General features: G+C 45.9%; 1 protein-coding gene across 1 annotated transcript; it reads right to left on the bottom strand.

The window, feature by feature from the left end:
- Positions 1-572: 572 nt before the first annotated feature.
- On the bottom strand, positions 573-6,042 carry LOC131284738 (sodium/hydrogen exchanger 9B2). Its single transcript, XM_058313598.1, has 7 exons — positions 6,018-6,042; positions 5,367-5,661; positions 3,001-3,477; positions 1,512-1,687; positions 1,326-1,432; positions 951-1,256; positions 573-872 (listed from the first exon to the last, which is right to left on the bottom strand). The coding sequence occupies exons 1-7, from the start codon at positions 6,040-6,042 to the stop codon at positions 573-575; spliced, it is 1,686 nt and encodes a 561-aa protein (XP_058169581.1).
- Between the last annotated feature and the right edge of the window lie 13,279 nt (positions 6,043-19,321).

Below are 19,321 nucleotides of genomic sequence, written 5' to 3'. Positions count from 1 at the left end.
ACAATGATTTTTTGTGTAAGTTATAACGCTTGAGTTGCTTTTAGCAGTTCGGTCATGAGGATACTTTGAATGAAAACAGGAAAAAATTATGACAACCTACGGAAATATTTCAAAATCAACCTATATTTTTTATCTTAAACCCGTTAAGATTTTAAATGTTCTTCAATTTGGTCAGCTCCGAAACTTATTCCATGTGAATGTTTCAGAATACCTTCTCAGTTCTGACCTACTTTCATATTATTGTTTTCGTTAATTTTTAATTCTGTTTGTTTCGAACGAACCTCAGGAAATAAATTAAAATGTTTAAAATTCTTGAAAAATAATTTCTTTTCCATTTTTCAAAACATTAGAATCAGATCTAAAATAGAAATATTTTATTTTATTCACTCCACCTTGATAGCTATCTGATTTTATAAACAAATCAACCATAAATCATCTACCACGCAACATGAAAAAATTAAGTAATCAACTATCGTGTTCAAGTACAACTCCATGTTTCAGTTTCATTTTTCTCCAACCTTCTCCTAAGTACGATGGTGTTGGCGTGTTGGTCAGAGGCTGCATCTCATCTGTTATCTGTACTGTTCGTCGCTTTCAGCCGACGATCGCTTCAGCCAGCGTGGAGCCAACTTGATCATCAGCAGAGCCCCCAACGGAGCGGTCAGAATGATGGCTAACACCGTCACGATCAGCACGGTTTGGGCCTTCTCGATCTCCTCCGTGGCGTTGAGACTCCGGGCAAGATCCAGCGCGGCCGGTCCCAGCGCGGCCTGAACGGTGGCTTTGGGGAACCCGGAAAGCGTTACGTACGCCTTCTCCTTCCAGTTCAGCTCACTCCCGATGGTCGAGAGGTAGGAGAAAGTCAACCGAAGCTACCGGAAGAACAAGAAGAAAGAAATTGGCTGTAAGAGGGGCTCGTAAAATGTCCGCACCCGCGCGAAAAGACCTACCAACACCGCCACACCCAACGTGATCGCCCCGTACAGGACCGTCTCCCCGGCCAGGACGGAAAAGTTCACCTCCTTGCCGATCAGCGAGAAGGAAACGGGCTTCAGGAACTTCCACAGCAGGTCCAGGTACATGCTCACCTCGTTGCACTCCGTTGGGGGCCGCCGGCGCCACCCGGTGCCGGCCACGAACGCCGTCACGATGCATCCGAGCGCCCCGGCCGACGGATACCCCGCCACCTTGCTCCCCACCACCGAGAGCGTGCCGGCGAGCGCTGTCATCGCGAACCGCAACCCGTTGGTGTACTTCTGCGGAGAGTGTAATTAAAATTTTAATAAAAAGCTGCCAAACCGGTCGACATGCTGCCGGCCGCTTACCGCGCGATAAGAGGGCAGGTACAGCAGGGCGTAACCGCACGCCGTGCCGTAGGCGAGCCCGATGACGATACCGATCGGTCCTTGCAGGATCTGGCTGGTGAGATTTCCTACACCAACGTAACCGGAAATGGTTCGAAAGTCAGCGCACGGGTTGGTATGCTCACGGGGTGTGGGGGACCAACTTACCGGTGGAAAATATCACGCCCAGAATGACACCGAACAAGAAAATTGCCAGAACATCATTACAGCTTGTCATGGCGATGATTAATGTGTGAATTCCCTTATTCAGCCCGAGCCGTTCCTCCTTCAGCCGCAGCAGCACCGTTACGACGACGTTGGGCGAGATGGCCGTTTCCACCAGGCTGAGGGGAGGGTGGGAAAATGTGAGAGGAGCATTTTTCATTCCGTTCGCCAAGGTGTGAAAGGGAAATTTAAAATTTCAACGCATTTTTATCATTCTTTTTATCCGCTCCGGTCGCGTATGAAAATGAGTTTGGAATGGAAGTAGGGAAGCAACAGGGACCTACCCCAGATTGGACCCCGAGTTGACTCAAAGGACCTCAAAGCACGGATGCAAGCGGAGGGTTTCCCCCTACAACCAACGACCTCGAAGAAAATTAAACCCAAGACACCTCAAAGACGCAAAGCGAAGCAAGAAACGGATCGCATAACCAAAAACGGTGTGCTGCAAATGACGGACTCATAGCTTATGCCACCCGAACCCCTCGGGCCCCGGGGAAGCTTCCTCCCGGTCGATTCGTTCTTCGCGAGGGAAGTGGAATTGATTTCCTGTACCATGCCGCACACAAATCCATCTCACCCGTTTTCCTTTTTTTACCCCCGGACATTAGTTGGAAAGTGGTACTGGGTGCAATCCATTTAGGGCTCCCCTCGTTGGCAATGGCGCAATAATGAACCGTAACCTTCGGTTAGTCGTTCGTTTTCCTCGGGTAAGTAGTTGGTGTGTGTGTGTGTTTTTTCCTTTCATTTCATTTATATTTTCTTTGCTCTCAATGGCCGTTCTGTAAAAAACTCCAGCTTCAGCAAATGGTCCTGTTTTTAATGCATCGTTTTCTCACTTCACCTTGCTACCCCTTTTTCTTCCCCTCGGTGCCATCCAGGAACCGTATCCGTGGAATGGAAAATTCTTTTCTTACCCGCGTCTCCCACCGACACTACCCTCCCGCCCCGCGCGGATCCATATGCCACTTCCAAGGCGCTCGCACTTGCAACCGATGCTGGCGCTTCCGGCTCTCGGTTGAAACGGCCCGGAATGGAGGCCGGAAAAAAGGACCCTTCCCGAAGCAGGTGGGTGGCTTGTGGTAGGCTGTGCGCAAGTGGCCAACGGGGCAAGGAAAAACCCCGGAACATTTTCGAAGAAGGACCATTGTGAGCAGTTTCTTTTATGTGGCTTTTAGTACATTGCAACTTCCATTAGCCGCTGGTGCTGTTTTTCCTTTCTTCGCCCGATTTCCCTCCTCGCGTCAGGTGCACTCCCTCTTTTAAATCTCCGCCCCACCCCACCCCATCCCAACGGGGTCACCCTTTTCGGTTGGGTGCAAATCGAGGTCGAAAGTAATGCATTTAAAACCAAATTAAAGGATTTACCGATCCGACCCTTCCGTGAACCGCCTCTCCCACCTTCGGGTCGGGCGCACTTTTGTTGGCAACTTACCCGAGCAGAACGCCCCACAGCCAGGGCAGATCGAGCAGGTAGCGCGAGAGGATGGCCACGGTTGCCACCTCCGCCGCGGTCGGCACCAGGGTGAGTTGCATGATGAAACGAAACAGACTCCGCAGGGCGCCGTAGTCGAGCCCGAGCCCGGCCAGCAGCATGATGTTGACGAGGGCCATCTCGCGCAGAAACACCTCGAGCCGCCCGTACCCGCCAAAGTCCGCCCAGCCCACGTTGGCGTACAGGACGCCCCAGAACAGCATGCCCAGCATGTCCGGCAGCCCGGTCAGCGAGACCAGCACGCCGCAGGCCTGGGCGCCGACGAACAGGAACGCGAGCCGCATGAGGCCCCCGGTCGGGTGCGAGAGTTCCGGCGGCAGGATGGAGTACGCTATGGCCCAGAGGAAGCCGAACACGAGCAGCAACGCCAGCGGCTGCGAAATAACTGGCCAGTTTCGCTGCAGAAGGGCGGGGCAGCTGTGGAACGGACGACGGGAAGGGCGTTATTGTCAGCGATTACACCGGAATTAAGTTAAGACCGTGAAATCCCATTTTCCATCGACCGTTCGTGGCGGATTTTTTCCTTCTTCCTATGGAATCAAGCCACAACAATATTGCAAATGATAAAACAATTGAATAATTTTCTGTGTTTCAATAATGGTGATTAAAGAACGCGAACAATAAATAACAATACTTACGCTTTTCGAAATACCTACTATCCAAGTCTCAAAAACTATTCACAACTATTTCACAAATAAATTAGCTAGATTTAGTATAAGCATTGAAGTAAACATCATTTATTAGATTTGAGAAGAGGTCGACAAAGTCTGACCTGCATAATGATATATCCAGTCCGCCATTACACTTAAATCACAAATCTACATTGTTCAAAACACTAGTTTTGAACACTGGATATAGAAACCTTGCAATAAGTAATTTACAACATCAAGCAACATAAAAACAATGACAAATAAAAAATAAAAAATAATATAAGTAAGTAATATGAACACCTAACATGTTTCAAAATAAACAAAAAATGCACTATAACAACAAAAAACTAGAACAGCACTAAAACAATTTTGTTACTGTCAAATCATTTGACATGGGAAATGATGTATGCATGTATATGGCAAAATAAAAGTTCTTTTGAATTGATCTATTTCATATTGATTTCTAATGCCTTATTTTTTGAGTCTTTGTGGCCAGCCTTGTATAAAAACGTTTTGAATCTCTCTAGGTTTGAATTTAAGCGTTTAGGTTGATGCTTTATGGCTATAATTGTTCTGAGATTAAATTATTGACATGTTGATGATGAGTTCTAGTTAAACTTTGTCTAAACCGTTTTACTTTTACTAAACTTCGCTTTACTTTTCTTAACAAACTTTCATATCGACCCCATGGTATTCAGGCATGCATCATCCATAAACCGTGTTCACACTCTACTTACACTAAAAGGCATCGTTTGACGTACGCGAACACCCATTTAACGTTTTTGCTCAACTGCGAAGAGAGAAAACTACGGCTTGCTAGCCGAAACTGACAGTCACATCGGTTTGAGCGAAAACGTTAAATGGGTGTTCGCAAGCTTCAAACGATGCCTTTTAGTGTATCAGCTTTAAGAAGCTTTCCTTTAAGATAATATCATAGCCAAGATTAGTTACATGCATTTGTCATACACTGTATTTCAAATTAAATGCAACTGTATTTCACTTTTTAACTTGGACTAGTCAAAGAAACTAGTAAACTAATGAAAGTTATTAATCCTAAGCCGTTTTTTTTTATTTTAATTTTCCCATCTCTAATACGAAAGAGCATCGTGTGCTAAGAGCATCGTTTCAGTAGCAACACTAACTCACCTACTCACAAGTGAAATTTTTAAGGGGTACATTCCGTTGGATTTGTTATCCTCCTTTGGTTTAATTGAACATGCAAATCAAATTAGCAGCTGACCAGCGCCTTAACTAGTATGCCCTCTCTCAATAATGCCAATCAATTAAGCTAAACAAGTAAATGAAAACTGCAAACTTGCATGGCACAATATTTGCAATTCTCCTAAAAATGTTTACCATGGTTTTGAAGAACTTCTGTTTCGCTAAACTATAAAATTACATTTAATTCTACTCCAACATGTTTGAGGAAACACTCATATAAACCAAGTGTTAAAAATGTTACGGAACAATTAAGAATGTTGTCTGATAGTGAGATACGATTGTCAAGCAATAACATTGCAACCAAGCTTTGCTTGCAACAAACGGTGCTGTCGATGTGAGATCGCAATCTAATCGCATTCTCACGATGCTACCCAACATGCCGTCAACCGAAAGACGATCGTTTATCATCGAGACGCCGCGTCCACGATACGTTACCTGCGAGTCGCCGTTTGCCCATCCGGACTGCGTGCTGTGAACTTTGGCAACCGGGTCGGTTCCCCTCCGTCGTTCCTCACCGGGCACCAGTCCGTCGTAACGCCAGTCAACGGAACCGAACCGTCGCCGCCATTCGGGAGCTGCTGCTTGTCCAACGCCATGGCCAAATCGATCGACGGAATCGATGCCGCCGGGTTCGAGTGAGCAAACTGCTGTGACCTTCGGCCTTCCGGCGAGCCGCTTGCGGTGGGCTGCCCTTCTTCCACGACGCTTTCCTCAACCGATGTTATGTAAACTGCTCGCACGAAGCGGACCCGAACGCGCGTGGATACAGAAAAGGGCACAACATTAGCATCTTTAAAAAACTGTCACTCTGTTCGATGTTCGGAAGCCGAAACATTCTAACTTCCTCATTACTTTTCGCGGGCATTTCGGTCAAAACAAGCTACTTAAACACGCAAACTACTCGATTTCCGGATCACCTTCTTCCACCGATCATGCGGAGGGCCACACTGAGGTGTCAGTTCGCCAACCATCGCCGCCACTGTCTCCGTCGACGTTATCAATTAGGACTGATTAATTGTGAGACGACAGACTGCTGGTGTACTATCGCGAACCGGTTCGTATCCACACAAACACACACTCACTTACTTCTCGGAGGCGTCACCGCATTCATCGGACATCGGAGTCTGTCGTGCGCCGACTTTGATTGCGACTTTCACGTTGATCTCAGCCACAAATGAAGATGTTCCACGCGTTTCCACTAAGGCCGCACTTACAACAACATAATTCCACACCCAGTGTTGGACCAACATAGAGCCGGACGCGCCATCGGACGTTCGTTTTTATAACAAGCGGAAGGTAAAATACCAAACCAACATTTGCGGTGCAAAAGATCTAATTACATTTATCTTTATCTTGTGTTTGTCCAGCCAAAAGCATGCAACAAAAAGCGGCCCACTCGGCTGCGCACAGCTTTTTTGGCTTTGGTTTTATCACCCTGGCGTCGGTCTTTCAGCCATCCCTCCTTCTTTACATTAATGCCGCAGGGTTGCCCATTCCGGTTCGATTATCTTTGCCGGACAAACAAGTAGAAATATTTAAACAGCACAACACACAAAGCAAACTTCCCTTCGGCGTGGGTTGGGGACTTGCCGACGGAATTGCTAAATGATGGATGCCATGCAGCATGGTTCGGTCGTACTTCCAGGGTTAGTTAAAAAAAACCAAGGACCAAACCCTTCCGTCCCCGTTCGGCCCTTTCCCGGCAGAGTTTCCAATAAATTGGCTCCGATTCGAACCGGATGAATTTATGTATGAGCGCACCCCGTTCTCGATTTCCGCAAGATAAAATGGACCGAAAAGAAAGCACCTGGTTTAGGAGCTACCGGAACCGGCCCTCTCCCGTCTTTCGTGGTGGTGTATCAATGCACTTACCGAACCTACCCCTTGTCCGGCAACCAATTACAGTGAATATACCGGTGGAGGTAATTTGCTTTGCTACTTGCCAGCGGAACCGAAAACTTTCCATCCCAGGTGCGGTGTTTATTCGGCCGATCTCTAAACCGATTCGTTTGGGGGAACCCGGAATTATGCATCCCGGCCGGACAATCTGTCTCTTTCTCTCTCTTCCTTTCACTCGATTGCTGCATGCAGTTCAGGTATCTAATCGTCTTATAGAATTTGGTGATGTTACACTGGCTGCAAAACAACTCCACTTTGGTACTCGAAAAACAACCCCTGCATAAGGAAGGAAGGGGTGAAAGTAGGAGAGCAGGGGCTCCGGACCCATTCCACCAGCGAGCGTGCTGGTCAACCGGGAGCCAAAGGATGTGCGGTCAGTTGGCAAAAAGCGGCCGAAAGGTGAACCGCCGGCAAACCGGTTCTACCTCGAACCGCTCCGCTTTTGTGCAAAGCGAATGAATAAATGAACCATAGTGACATATAAGAGGAGAAAGAGACGGCACCGCACCGGTCGAGGACTCGAGTAGATCCTTTTTCCCCTTCTTCGGCCAACCGTACACACAGACACACACACAAACACATATTGAAATGCAATTCCTGAACCGTTGCATATATGCAAACGTGATACCGGAACAAACCTCAGGGAAACCCGGAAATTTGTGCTCCTTCCGGATGCTCCTGAATGGATGTGTGTGTATGTGTGGGTGTGGGTGATGATAATGGCGGCGGTTTGCGGAAGAAGAAGAGGAACGGGGGCCAGGTGAAACCTGGTTCGTTCGGGAACCGGGTATTGGGTGCGGTTGGCCAAACTGAAGATAGTTCTGCCATCGGAGTTTGCAGTTAGAAAATTTTCGGTACTTTTCCCTTTCATCCCCCTCCCACGGTCGTCCTCGATCCACCTCGAACCGTCCCGCTTCACGTTCACCTTTTTCACCTTTGAATTTGCGTTTTCATTTTCCACTGAACTTTTCCTCCACCTCCGCCCCGTTCATCAGGCCTTTTTTGCCCATCAGCCTCATCATCATCATCATCATCTGTGCGATGCATAAAATTGCACACTACCGAATCCCTCCCACCCCCATCCCATCCCCTCCTCACCTCCCGGCAGTGCCTAAGCGCATGTACAAATTCAACACAAAATATGAGGGGCTTTGATCCGGTCCTTATTAAATTTGTATGAATGGAAATACTTATGTTCGAACGACCTGCTTTGCGCTCCGGCACCGGCCAAAGCAGCCGGCCAGTAGTAGCATCAGCAGCAGCATCAGCAGAGGCAGCAGAGATCGATAGCTGATGTTCGGGCCGGTTGCCCCGGCACGGTGATTCGGTTCGGTGGGATTTTGCACAAAACTTTTGCTCCACCCTGCCACGATCCTTCCTATTTGCGACCGGCATGGAAGCAACAAATGGATGAGGGAGGAATGGGAGAAAGGGGCCTTTAAGTAGCATACGATGGATGGCATCACTACCCTTTTTCAACGAGAGCACCCAAAACCCGGCTTTTGCGTTGGCTAGAGACACTCGAACGAAAACCCATCCGATTTTATCATATTCATGGATGGGAAATCTTGCATACAGCCGATTTCGTCCCATGCCGAAAAGACGGCGTTTCGACGACGATTACGTGCGATTATTGTGCGGCGGGCAGCCAGTCAGCCCGGAAGTTATCCGCATCGAGTGCGGATCCATTAAATTTGTAGGACTGATTGGACTTTCCATCATCATCATCATCCTCGGCCCTCGTGTGTTTAGCGTCCCGGTCATCTTCCCATTGGAACAACTTTTGTTTCGCGCAACCATGCTTCGCTCGATACAACTGTCCACCGCAGCATTCCGCCAAACATGCCTCCAAAGTCTGTCCGAACATGCGATCGCAGGTATGGGTAAACTTTTATAGTTGCCCCAAAAACTCACTCGAGCTCACAGCTTGAGTTCGCGCGTCAATGCCGTGGCTAAGATGTTTGTGGTCGGAGGACTTTACGTGCCATCGCCGACGTAACCGCCCCCTGCTGGCTGCTGGATGAAGTTCTGAGTTCGGTTTAAACGTATCTCAATTCGGGGCAGAGGATGGGAAAGAAACGGAGATGCCATTAGCAGCGTTAGTTGTTAGTCTGCTAGCTACATTGGAGCACTTCCAGCAGGTGGTCAAAAAGTGTCTCGAGAAAATAACGTTGAAGTTAAGTAGAATTCTAGTTCATTAAATTAGTTTTCTTGTCCAATCGTTCTCACTGTTAAAAATTATGTGTTAAACATAACAAGAAATTATTACAACCATGCATGAACTTCTCTTAGAAAAAGTCAAGTGTTACTTCTTAGGCAGTTTTGTCCATCAAAAGGCATTTTTTAATTCTGTTGATATTAAATAACAAACGGAAAACCAATTTTCTTCATTCTTTTTTATGCTTATGGGCGATGTTTACCCACTAATAGCTTCGTTAGTCCCATCAAACATTATTAAACATTAAGGCAATTATTAAAATTTAAAAAAAATAAAATATCAAAAACAATAACTCATGAAAAAAGGGATGTATTTCAATAATTGAGCATTGGTGGAATAAAACATTAAATTTTTGAAAGGATCATAAGTTTAGTAAAAGAATATGTTGCATATTAGTTCGCAGAAAAAGAAATGAACAAGCACTCAATGCATTTAACATTTTTAAGTTAAATATACCTAGCGTTTCCTATAAGAACTATCAGCGGTTGTATCAGCAATTATAAGATTGGAATCATTAAAATATACAAAAACTTCAAAACATTGAACAGAATAGAAAAATATTTTCCAGAAACGTGTTTTCAATGAGATTGTTGACATTTACTTGAAGTAAAAAATGACAAAATTACATTTACTTATACAATTCCATTCAGATTTCGGTGCGAAGTGATTAAAAAAATAAAACCGCCTTTGAATTAGTCTATCCGACGATATACCGTTGGAAATAAAAACACATCATCGGAGAATAATTCTGGCCACCGTGCGATGTACTATCCGATCGCATTCCTCTTGCGAAGTAGAAGAGCACGGAAGGAAACCGTAACCGTAGCGGAACCGTGTAACGTCTGACGGAAGAAGGTAACGAATTTTCACCCGGCGCACACACATTTCCATTGGCCATTGTTAAAGCCCTCCCAGTCCCCCGGTGATACGGCGCGAGGGCGGGAGGATGGATGGCTGCGAACTGCGAAATCGGAAAACCGAAAGGGCGAAAGCTAATGAATTGAAGGTGTGAGCGGTGGTTGAACGTCGGCAAGGACGCCAGCCAGCGGACCATTCCGCAGATAAAGAGGCCGAACGGGTCGAGGTCAACCATTAGATGTAGAAGAAGCGGAAGTGCAACGAGGCATTCCTCGCTGCATTCGCAATCCGGCAACGCACGGGTTCTTCTTTTCACCGGCGAGCTTTTCCACCGAGAGGATGTAGAACATTCCATAAAATTAATTTTAATTATCACAACGAGTGTCGTCGTTTGGAAGAAACATTTTTATGCTTTTCCGACACATACATAGCGCCAACCGGGTAACATTTCACCTTTTTACCTCGGAATGGCTGTCCGGGATTGTTTTTTTTCTTTTCCTTTCTTTCTTGTTCCACCGGTGTTGTTCCTTTCCATTTCCACTCCATGCCCTCTGCCGGGACAACATACGATACCGTCGAAGGCTCGGAAGCCTCTTAGTGTTTCGTAAAAGGTAAAACACTCGCTTGTTCCACGGCACAATCGGATCCTCTTCCATTCGGGACGCCCACGATCGCGGAGATAGTTGGTTACGAGCGAGCGCCAACTTCATTCCATTTCTTTCCCATCCATCCTTCCCATCGGATGGGTCCTACGACACCCAAAACCCACCATATCGTGCCGTGTGCGAAGACACCGCGGTGTCACATTAAAAGTGATAAATCTGCACGAAAAACTTCACGTGCAGGGACGCAAACGAATGCGAACCGAACGAAAAAACCGAGGGCCAAAGTTTGCCTTTAAATTTTACCAAATTTTCGACGGTTTCTTAATTTTTCGGCTAGTCTTTTTTTTCTCCATCGGCATGTCTTCCCATAAATTGCTTTTTTCGTGCCACGTGCTCGGTCGTGCAAGCGTGTGTAGGTCTCTTCCGTTTTAGGCCACGAATAGACCACTCCATCGAGGGTACCTGTCTGATATTAATTACCTACCTGAGACCGTTACGACACCCGCGACCCCACGGTTGTTCCTCCCCGGTGACATTTCGTCCTCGCCGTTCGGGAAAGCGGGAAACACGGTTGCCTTTTCTTCCCAAAGGAAACGGTGTTAATGGTCGTATATTATTTTTCCCCGATAGTTCCTTATCGTCCTTGCTTCCGACTTGGGCGCCCAAGTGCCAGGTGAAGATGAACACGTCTTTTACGTCCGTCCCCAACCCGATCGTCGACCAGTGTTCAGTAATAAACATTTATGACGTTAATTCCGCATGATTGTACTCCCCTTTTTTCCCCCGAAACGGCCCGAAAAGGTTGCGGGAACCTTTTTTCTCCCATCTGCCTTTGGTTCCAGGTTCTATTGGTGGAGGAAAAAATTGGCAAATTCCACACGATGCACACGGCGTGGCACGAGCCGGACGACACATAAACCGGATTACGGTTATTAGGGTGCCAATATGTGTCCACCGGCTGGATTTTGGAACTCCGCTCCGGAATCGAGTACGCGAGGACTACCTGGACGTTAGGAACACGCCACCCGGAGGGTCATCGGTGCGCATCGAGACAACACTCACTACGTGACACTCCGTTTGCCAGGCGGCCAAAACCCTTTGCACGTTCGCTTTTCACTGCGCCAATTTTCTGGTGCGATTTGTTCGAAGGGTTCGTTTCCCCGAACTGCGTGCCGTCCGGGAAAAACGCAGTAAAAATCAACACTGCATACATCATAAATGGGGTTCATGGGGGAGGGGAGGTCCAACATACCCGGAATCGATCAAATGGGAGTGGAGAAATTTACTAACCTTTCCCGCCTTTCCTAGTCGCGACAGGCGCGTGAAATTTAACAGCGAAATCGTAAAATGGAGCGGAAATTGTATATTTTCGCCAATTTTTCGTTCCGGTCCCCGGGGTTGTTTTTATTTTTATTTTTATTTTTTTTTTTTGCTTTTCCCATAACCGAAGCGAACGGTGCAGAGCATAAATTCTGGCCCCGCCGAAACACTGCCGGAGCGGAAAAAGGGATGATCACGTTCCCTAATGGATCGTGGCGCGCGAAAAGAGGAGAAAAAAAAACCGACCGAACAAATACTGAACCGAAAATGGCAAATTCTCACCGCCCTACTCCTAAATCGTGTTAGTGGTAGCCTTTTTTTCCCCCCACTCAAGTACGACGGGGGTCAATATACATTTTTCATCCTCGCCGATCCGCAAACCGGGCGCACGAAGATTTTCCTGCCACGTCGGTCCTAATGGGTGCCACGGTTTAATTAAAATCTTCTTTTTCACGTCCCTTTGCGTGGGCGCGGGAATATGCACGATCGGTCGCACGGAAAATGGTTTCGTTTGTCCCAGAACGGCACCAAAACCAACGAAAAGCGGAGCATTTGGCAAGATAAAGCACTTGAAATGGCCACTTTTCCGGTCCGCGCCGAAAAAGAAAATTATGACAAAACCGTAGATTAAAATAGATCGACCAAGAACCCGCAACCCGCGGAAGTCGGGGTTGGGTCCCACCGTGCGATAAACGGCGAGATATCATTTACGAGTGTCATCTATCACTGCCGCGAACGGTTTTCCGCCGAGCAGGTTCCTTCCCGGCGTCGGCACTTTCGGCGCACCGAGCGATAAACTTTCCTTTCCGAATCCAATCCCGCCGAGATGATCCGTTCCGTGGAAGAGCTTTTCCACTCTCTCGGGGTGGCAAGGGGGGAGGAAACCACGGGCCACTTGGCCTCGGGCTGTAGTAGGTGGACACGTCGTGCCGTGTTTCGGGCCAAGATCGGCGAAGATAAAAATAAACAGCATCCTCTTGGGGTTCCAACTCGAGAGTGCCGTGAAGTTTGACTGACAATCGAAACGATGGCGAACGGCATGTGCGCGGGAGAGACGAGTGGTAAGGAGAAAGCCATTTTAAGGACACTTCCTAACCTCAAACTCACACTTGCACGGAGCCAACCGTACCGACCGTTGGTGCCCAGCTCACTGGAAACTATGACATCTTAATGTCCCCGGTGGCGTTCTCCTTCGGAATGAAGCCACTCCGGCTTACAGGGTCTGCCCATGTCCTCCTCCAGACTCCTCCGGCCCCCCACTCGCAGTCAGTTAGTCCGGTTTCCTTTCCGGTACGGCACCGGGTTCTTTAATTACCGCAAAAGATGACAATCATTATTAATTAAGTGAGGGAATAGAAGTAAAATATAATCCAACGAACGTGTCCTGTGCGCCTCGATACTACCGTGTCATCAAGGGCGCTCACACATACACACCAACACATACACACACATTCACTTCTCCTTAAATTCCCGGAAGTCCAGCTCGGACGATGCCAATGAAAAAGACATTTTGTCCCGCTTCTCTGATTCAATCCTTTCCCTTCGTTCGTTTTGCACCATTTTGTTTTTTTTTTTTCAAGAGGAGCAAAAAGGACACGAAAAGGAACCCGCCCTGGATGGTGGAGTAAAAAAGGGGTTTAACCACAACCGGGGAATGCGGACCCCCTGACCAAGGGCTTTGCGATAACCCTGCAGTCGATTGAGAGTCCATGAAGGGCGCCCGGTGACCGAAAGGACACATTAAAAGGATAAATACTAAATGGAGCGCGATGCAGAGTGTTGCGATTTATGCACTCAATTTGGTTGTGCAGTGATTCTCAAGGCTTGTGGCACCTTGTGATCTGTTCGGTCGTTATGAACCCTAAAAACTTAATATGCATAGACCTTACGAGAGGTTCAGAACATTTCGGCATTTATACTTGTGATCGTTTATGTTCGAGTATATGGTAAAAATTTCATTCAAGATATTAGTATCACACGTCGCACCAAATCCAAAATTTCTAATGATCCTCATCAAAAATAAACCGAACCAGCTCTAATGGTTTTGCAAATAACAGACTGTATTTTATAGTTATCGAGTAATGATTCAATTATGGCAATAATTTCCCAGAAGCACCTAATGCTAATCATTTTGACACCAAAACAAAAAGATTTATTATTATGCAATAAATAACTATCGACATTATTGATTACAAGCAGACAAAATCAACGACATATTGGTATGCCTATAAGGAAAGTGATATCGAGAGCTACTGAGAAGGTCAATAGTGAATCATCGTCGGCACGTAATCATTCTCTTGAGATTGAATGTAACACCAATCTTGTGTCTTCATGACGCGCGTTTCAATAAATCATTTTAAAAGTAAAAGTACGTCCAATTTAGACATTGTCTATCTTCAGAACAAGCCAGTTATTTAGAATTTGTAACACAGCCTTTATAACGTGCCTGAACGGTATGAACATAAAACATGTGTTTCAATGCTAGAACTAAAACTATAAAATTTCTTTAGTTAATGATCGGTAATAACAAACATGTCGTACACCAGAATATTTGGGTTTCATGCCCACACCACAAAGTAAAAACAAAACAGTTACAAAAAGTAAAAAGTAAACACGTTTGAGAATCTCTGGACAAATGTGACCTTGCTAGGTAGGAGATGGGAAAGCCGGTAGGAACCAATTGGCCATTACCTTCGAGATACTCGGCTTGGAAATGACGGTGTTCACTAATGATGTTTGTCCGTTTAAGAACCGCGATTGGCGTGTTCGATAAGAAAACACGGACCAAAGACACCAGAAAAAGGTGGCACTTTCGGTTTTAAAAACTGTGTTGGTTTCCTTTTCAAATGGTTCCAAGAAAGTAATTACACCTAACTACTACTGGGCATTTTTATATTTTAATGTTGAAGATGAAAAAGATGTACCATCTAAACGGTTGATAAAAATGAAAATCTTTATGAAATATGACACAGTGATGAATTAAAAAATAAAACAGAAAGGAGATGTTAATAAAATTAGAACGAATTATTGAAGGATAACATGACAAAGAAACAAATCCCTCATTTTACAATAAAATGCTAAACCTCACGGAACGTTGAATGTTGCATTCAAAACAATTATTCGACATTTTATAGCTGCCTCATAAAAGATGTGCGTTCGGAATGTGATCCAATCTCCGAACAAGGTGCCTGGTCGCTCCCGGAGTGTCACATCCAACTCCCCTGACATGGCCCATAAATCGGATGTCACAAACGACGGGATAACGGTTCGCGCGGGCACGTGACAGGCACCACACGCGCGTCTCGCGTTCCATCGGCATCCAAGGGCGGTGTCTAGTTCGAGATCTTTGCAAAAATCGCTCCCGGAAAACCACCTCTTCCCAGGCGAACGAAGGGACGCAAACGGCCAATCTTTTCGGGGGTGTCTTAAATTTCGCCATTTTTCACCTGCCACCGAATCTGCACGCGCTGGATGCCGTGGCCGGATCGTACAGGGCGAAGGAGGGAGCGAGAGCCGTGGCACCTTGCGGTAATGTTAAACCAAAATTTATGGCCCGGTATCAGAGTGTCACGCGGGATGGGTTGCTTTGGCGCGTCACGCGGCAAACGGTTCCGGCCCCGTTCTCCAAGGCAGGATGCAGATGATAGTTGCGGACGCAAAATAGTGAGATTTCAAAACGGATCCACCCAGCGATGCCTTGCATCGATTCCCCCGGTCCTCGGGCAATCCCCAGAACTGTTGCCACCAAACAGCATACGCTCGACCCTCTTTCGAGCAAGCTTTCCTGTGGCATAATTCTGACACTGATATTCAAGCGAGGTTCTGTGCGAGCTGCTGCGCAACGTCCAAGATGTTCCACCGAGACTTCCGTCTTCTAATAAAAGGGGGGGAAGTAAAATCCTCCTGTTTACTGTTGTGCTTCTTGATGGCACACCGTACAACGCCATTCGGGTAGCAGCTGGTTTCGGGCAAAAATGCATTCATATTCCAACCATAAATTTATCACCTTCACTGACGCTTTCCGTGACCTGCAATTATTTCTCGGTTTTACGCGTCCCTTGGGAGGGCGTCCTGGCCGGGTCGTGTTTGGGGTGCGATGGGGAATGAAGGAGGTGCATGTTTGTTTGTTGGCGAGAATGTTCTTATTTTAAGACAACTTTGAATGTACCCAGGGGGGGTGTGCAAATTTTCCTCGTTTTGCTTTCTATCAATTGCTGGGTTGAGTGCCCCTTTGATGAATCTTTCATACGTGTGGGAACCGCTAAAGCCGGTCACCAGCTTGCGTGAGACTGCAATTATCTGATTATCGCAATTATCTTTACTGGACGCGAAAAACGACGGTTCCTAGCGGCGCTTGGGGGACGGATTGGGCGTGCGGATTGTTAATCGTTTTCTTGTTGAGTCAATAACGACTGCCTAATGAGCTCCGTTTCGCGGTCGGATGAAAAGAAGCGTGCCGACAGCTGGTCGGATGCTTACGAGGAGGGTCTGGCGAGCGCGTTTAGCTGAGACCATTTACAACCGATGCCCCGGTTTCTAGGAGGGTATTTAATTTTTATTGGCTACCATCAAAGCCAAGGTCGTATTATTTGTGACCTTCTAGATAATTTCTTTTCATTTAAAAAGTGAACTCATTGAAAGAGGTTTGTTTTTTGTCAAGGATTTATAGCCTAACAATTTTGTTCAATTTATACAAATAAGTGATACGAAGACTCATAAAACCAGGTTTGATTATCCTTTTTCTGATCTTAATTTAAAATTACTTTTGAAAATACACAAAGAAAATTGTATTTAAAAGGGGTTTCTTTAAAATTTCTTAAAACTGCGCTTCAAGTTAAGCTTTATTGAATTGAGTCTATATGATGAAACATTCATTCTTTAAATACATCTAGAACCAATGCCTTAGCGTTTTTTTCTTGAAAACGTTTGTTATCTCTGCCTGTTGATCAATAAACAAAGATTATTTCAACACCGACAGTTTGTTGTTTACGGGAGGCATATTGTCAAACGCATTTTTTTTCAAACATGGTTAACGCATTTACTTCATGAAATGTGTTGCCACATGGTTTATCTTTATTGCTAAAGCTTACCGGTGTTTGAGCTGCAAACGTGCGATGTTGGGAGCTATAATTAAACATGTGAAATAAACGAAATGAATCAAGGCAATAACAACCGAAACATACAGCAAACTATCTAATATTCGTTAATGTAAGTACTGATGTCGAACACTTTTCTAAATTGCTTACCACAATAGTATATTTCGAAACAGCGGTAGTCTGATTTTATGATCTCAACATCAATGAAAACAATGCGGCCGCGAAAGCATCCTTCGCGATCAAAATCAATAGAAAAGAGGTCGCAGCATACCGTTTAACGAGTCAAAAACCGTGGGAATATGTTTGATAGTTGGTTTGAACTTTGTTTGCCAATTACGAGCACCCAGAAAAGTGGGGTAAAACTGCAAATTAGGTATGTTTCATCAACAGATCAAGCAATTGAGTAATTTGGTATATGTTCTGGACGAAGGCTGCCCGAGAAAACCATACAATTTAATTTCGCTAATCATGGCGACCAACATGATCCATATTCCATGACTTCACACAAAAAAGCAGTTTCTATCCACGAGATCATGGACACTATGATCCATAATTTCTATTTACTTATTTCGTTTAAGAGGTTTTAGCGAAGATCTCCCACATACTGCAAGTATGTTTGTAACCACTTTTCCAACCAACTGTCACAACAACGCCAGGGTAGAAGATTGTTTTGACCCGACCTCTCTTTTTAATTAATCTTGTTCGCGATCTTGCTTCTATTTGTCAACATAGTACCAAAGCCAACCGCCAGGAGCGCCACAAGAAACGTAATATGAACTGTGGCTTTTTTTTTTAAATAATTGGCAATTTTAAATTCTTTTGCATTTGAAAACAATTTTTCAAAACGTATAAATAAAATAATTTTACGTAAAACGAAATTGCCGGAGACTTTCCATCTTAAATCATACCCATAGCTCATCAAAAATGAATAAAGGGATCGATCGTCGAATGTATGTTGCCGTTCTTTGTAGGTCATGACTTTATCCGTTATCAAGTAATAATAACGATCGTTACAGGGGCAACACTAATAGCGTGAATGGTGTTATCAGTGTGTTGTTACGCCGGAAACTTTCTTACTCTCATTACTCTTTGCAAATAAACTGCAACCAGTTGCTAATATTAAGCAGCAAAGATGGTCTACATATCGAGTTGCAGTACAAAGCCAATAGTTGCATTTGGTTGTTCGCAATCAATCCTCGATTGCGCTCATCCTAATTACATTAATGTGACACTTGATTTTTCAAAACTCTTTTTAATTAAATTCTATCCACAACTTCCGCTGAGATTAGATTATTTGAACAGCCTTCCCATGTGGAGTATGTTTTCTTACAAAATACATCGTAGTCTACGCACTTCATTCCGTCTGGCCAATGGAACCATTTCTTTCCCACAAACAATGCACGGACCAATGGCCTTTGCTGCCTTTGCCCTACCTGACGGCCACCACGGACTGTGACAGTGAAAAAACTGGCTTGTCAGCAGTTAAAATCCTTCCCGAAAGCCTCCCCAGGTGGCGGCCCACCGGACGGTTTGTAAACAACCGCGAGCATCAAGTACCCAGCGCAGGTGTGCGGGTCAAGAGGTTTTTCCAACCCCCCCATCCAAAACGCCGATGCAGCCGGGATTTGGGATTTATGCCGTATTTACGGTAAACCTGGTACGTCATCGATCGGTCACGGATCGGAATCCCCCACCGACGTATGGGGGGGAACCACGAGAGAGTAGCGTACTCCGAACGTCGATTACGTATTACTAAACCGGTTTTGGGGTGTGTTCCCGCACGCAGCCGGGGAGTAGCTGGTGGCTGCTGGCGGGACTTTCATCATCGCGGCCAACAGGCGAGGGGGCGGGCGCGTAAGTCACTTTTGTGGCTCGAGAAGTGACTCGCTCGGTCCGGACGGCAGTTGAAGAGCGATCGTCAAACGCAGCGGATGGTGTGCGCCGAGGGTTTGAAGTGTAAGCTGTCGGTTCGGAGTGTTCGGGAGTGTAAATGAGTCTCGGGTAGGATTGTGGCGCCGTCGTTTGCGTTTGTTAAGTAACGGACGTTACAACGTGAGGAGCCGTTTATTAAACGCACCATCGTCGGTAGCGTAACCGATCCGATTCGTCGACCCAAATTAATACCGACCATTGGGAGTGAATCCGTGCGGACATATTTTTTGCTGCCTTTCCGAGTGTTTTGTGTAAGTGTATCTTTGATCGATGGTGTGACCTATTTCCTTCCCCGAACCATGGCTATCGTGTTAGTTGGCCAAAAAACAAAACCAAACCGATGGTGGTAAATCGTACCTCGTTCGTGCCAAATAAACACCCAAACGGAGTGCAGTGAAGAAGTACATTGTTGATGGTGGTCAATTGCATCACTGCAAGCGCATACTTTCTCTCGACCATCGA

Source organism: Anopheles ziemanni, chromosome 3 (assembly GCF_943734765.1).
Source record: "Anopheles ziemanni chromosome 3, idAnoZiCoDA_A2_x.2, whole genome shotgun sequence".
NCBI lineage: Eukaryota > Metazoa > Arthropoda > Insecta > Diptera > Culicidae > Anopheles > Anopheles ziemanni.
This window is presented reverse-complemented; position numbering and strand designations above follow the sequence as displayed.

Excerpts from the sequence above, each read along its gene's own strand:
- LOC131284738 (XM_058313598.1), bottom strand. The coding sequence starts at position 6,042 with ATGAATGCGGTGACGCCTCCGAGAA. Across the intron at positions 1,688-3,000 it reads CTGTGGGGCGTTCTGCTCGG|CCTGGTGGAAACGGCCATCT; the intron begins GTAAGTTGCCAA and ends CCCTCCCCTCAG. Across the intron at positions 1,257-1,325 it reads ACCTGCCCTCTTATCGCGCG|AAGTACACCAACGGGTTGCG; the intron begins GTAAGCGGCCGG and ends CACTCTCCGCAG.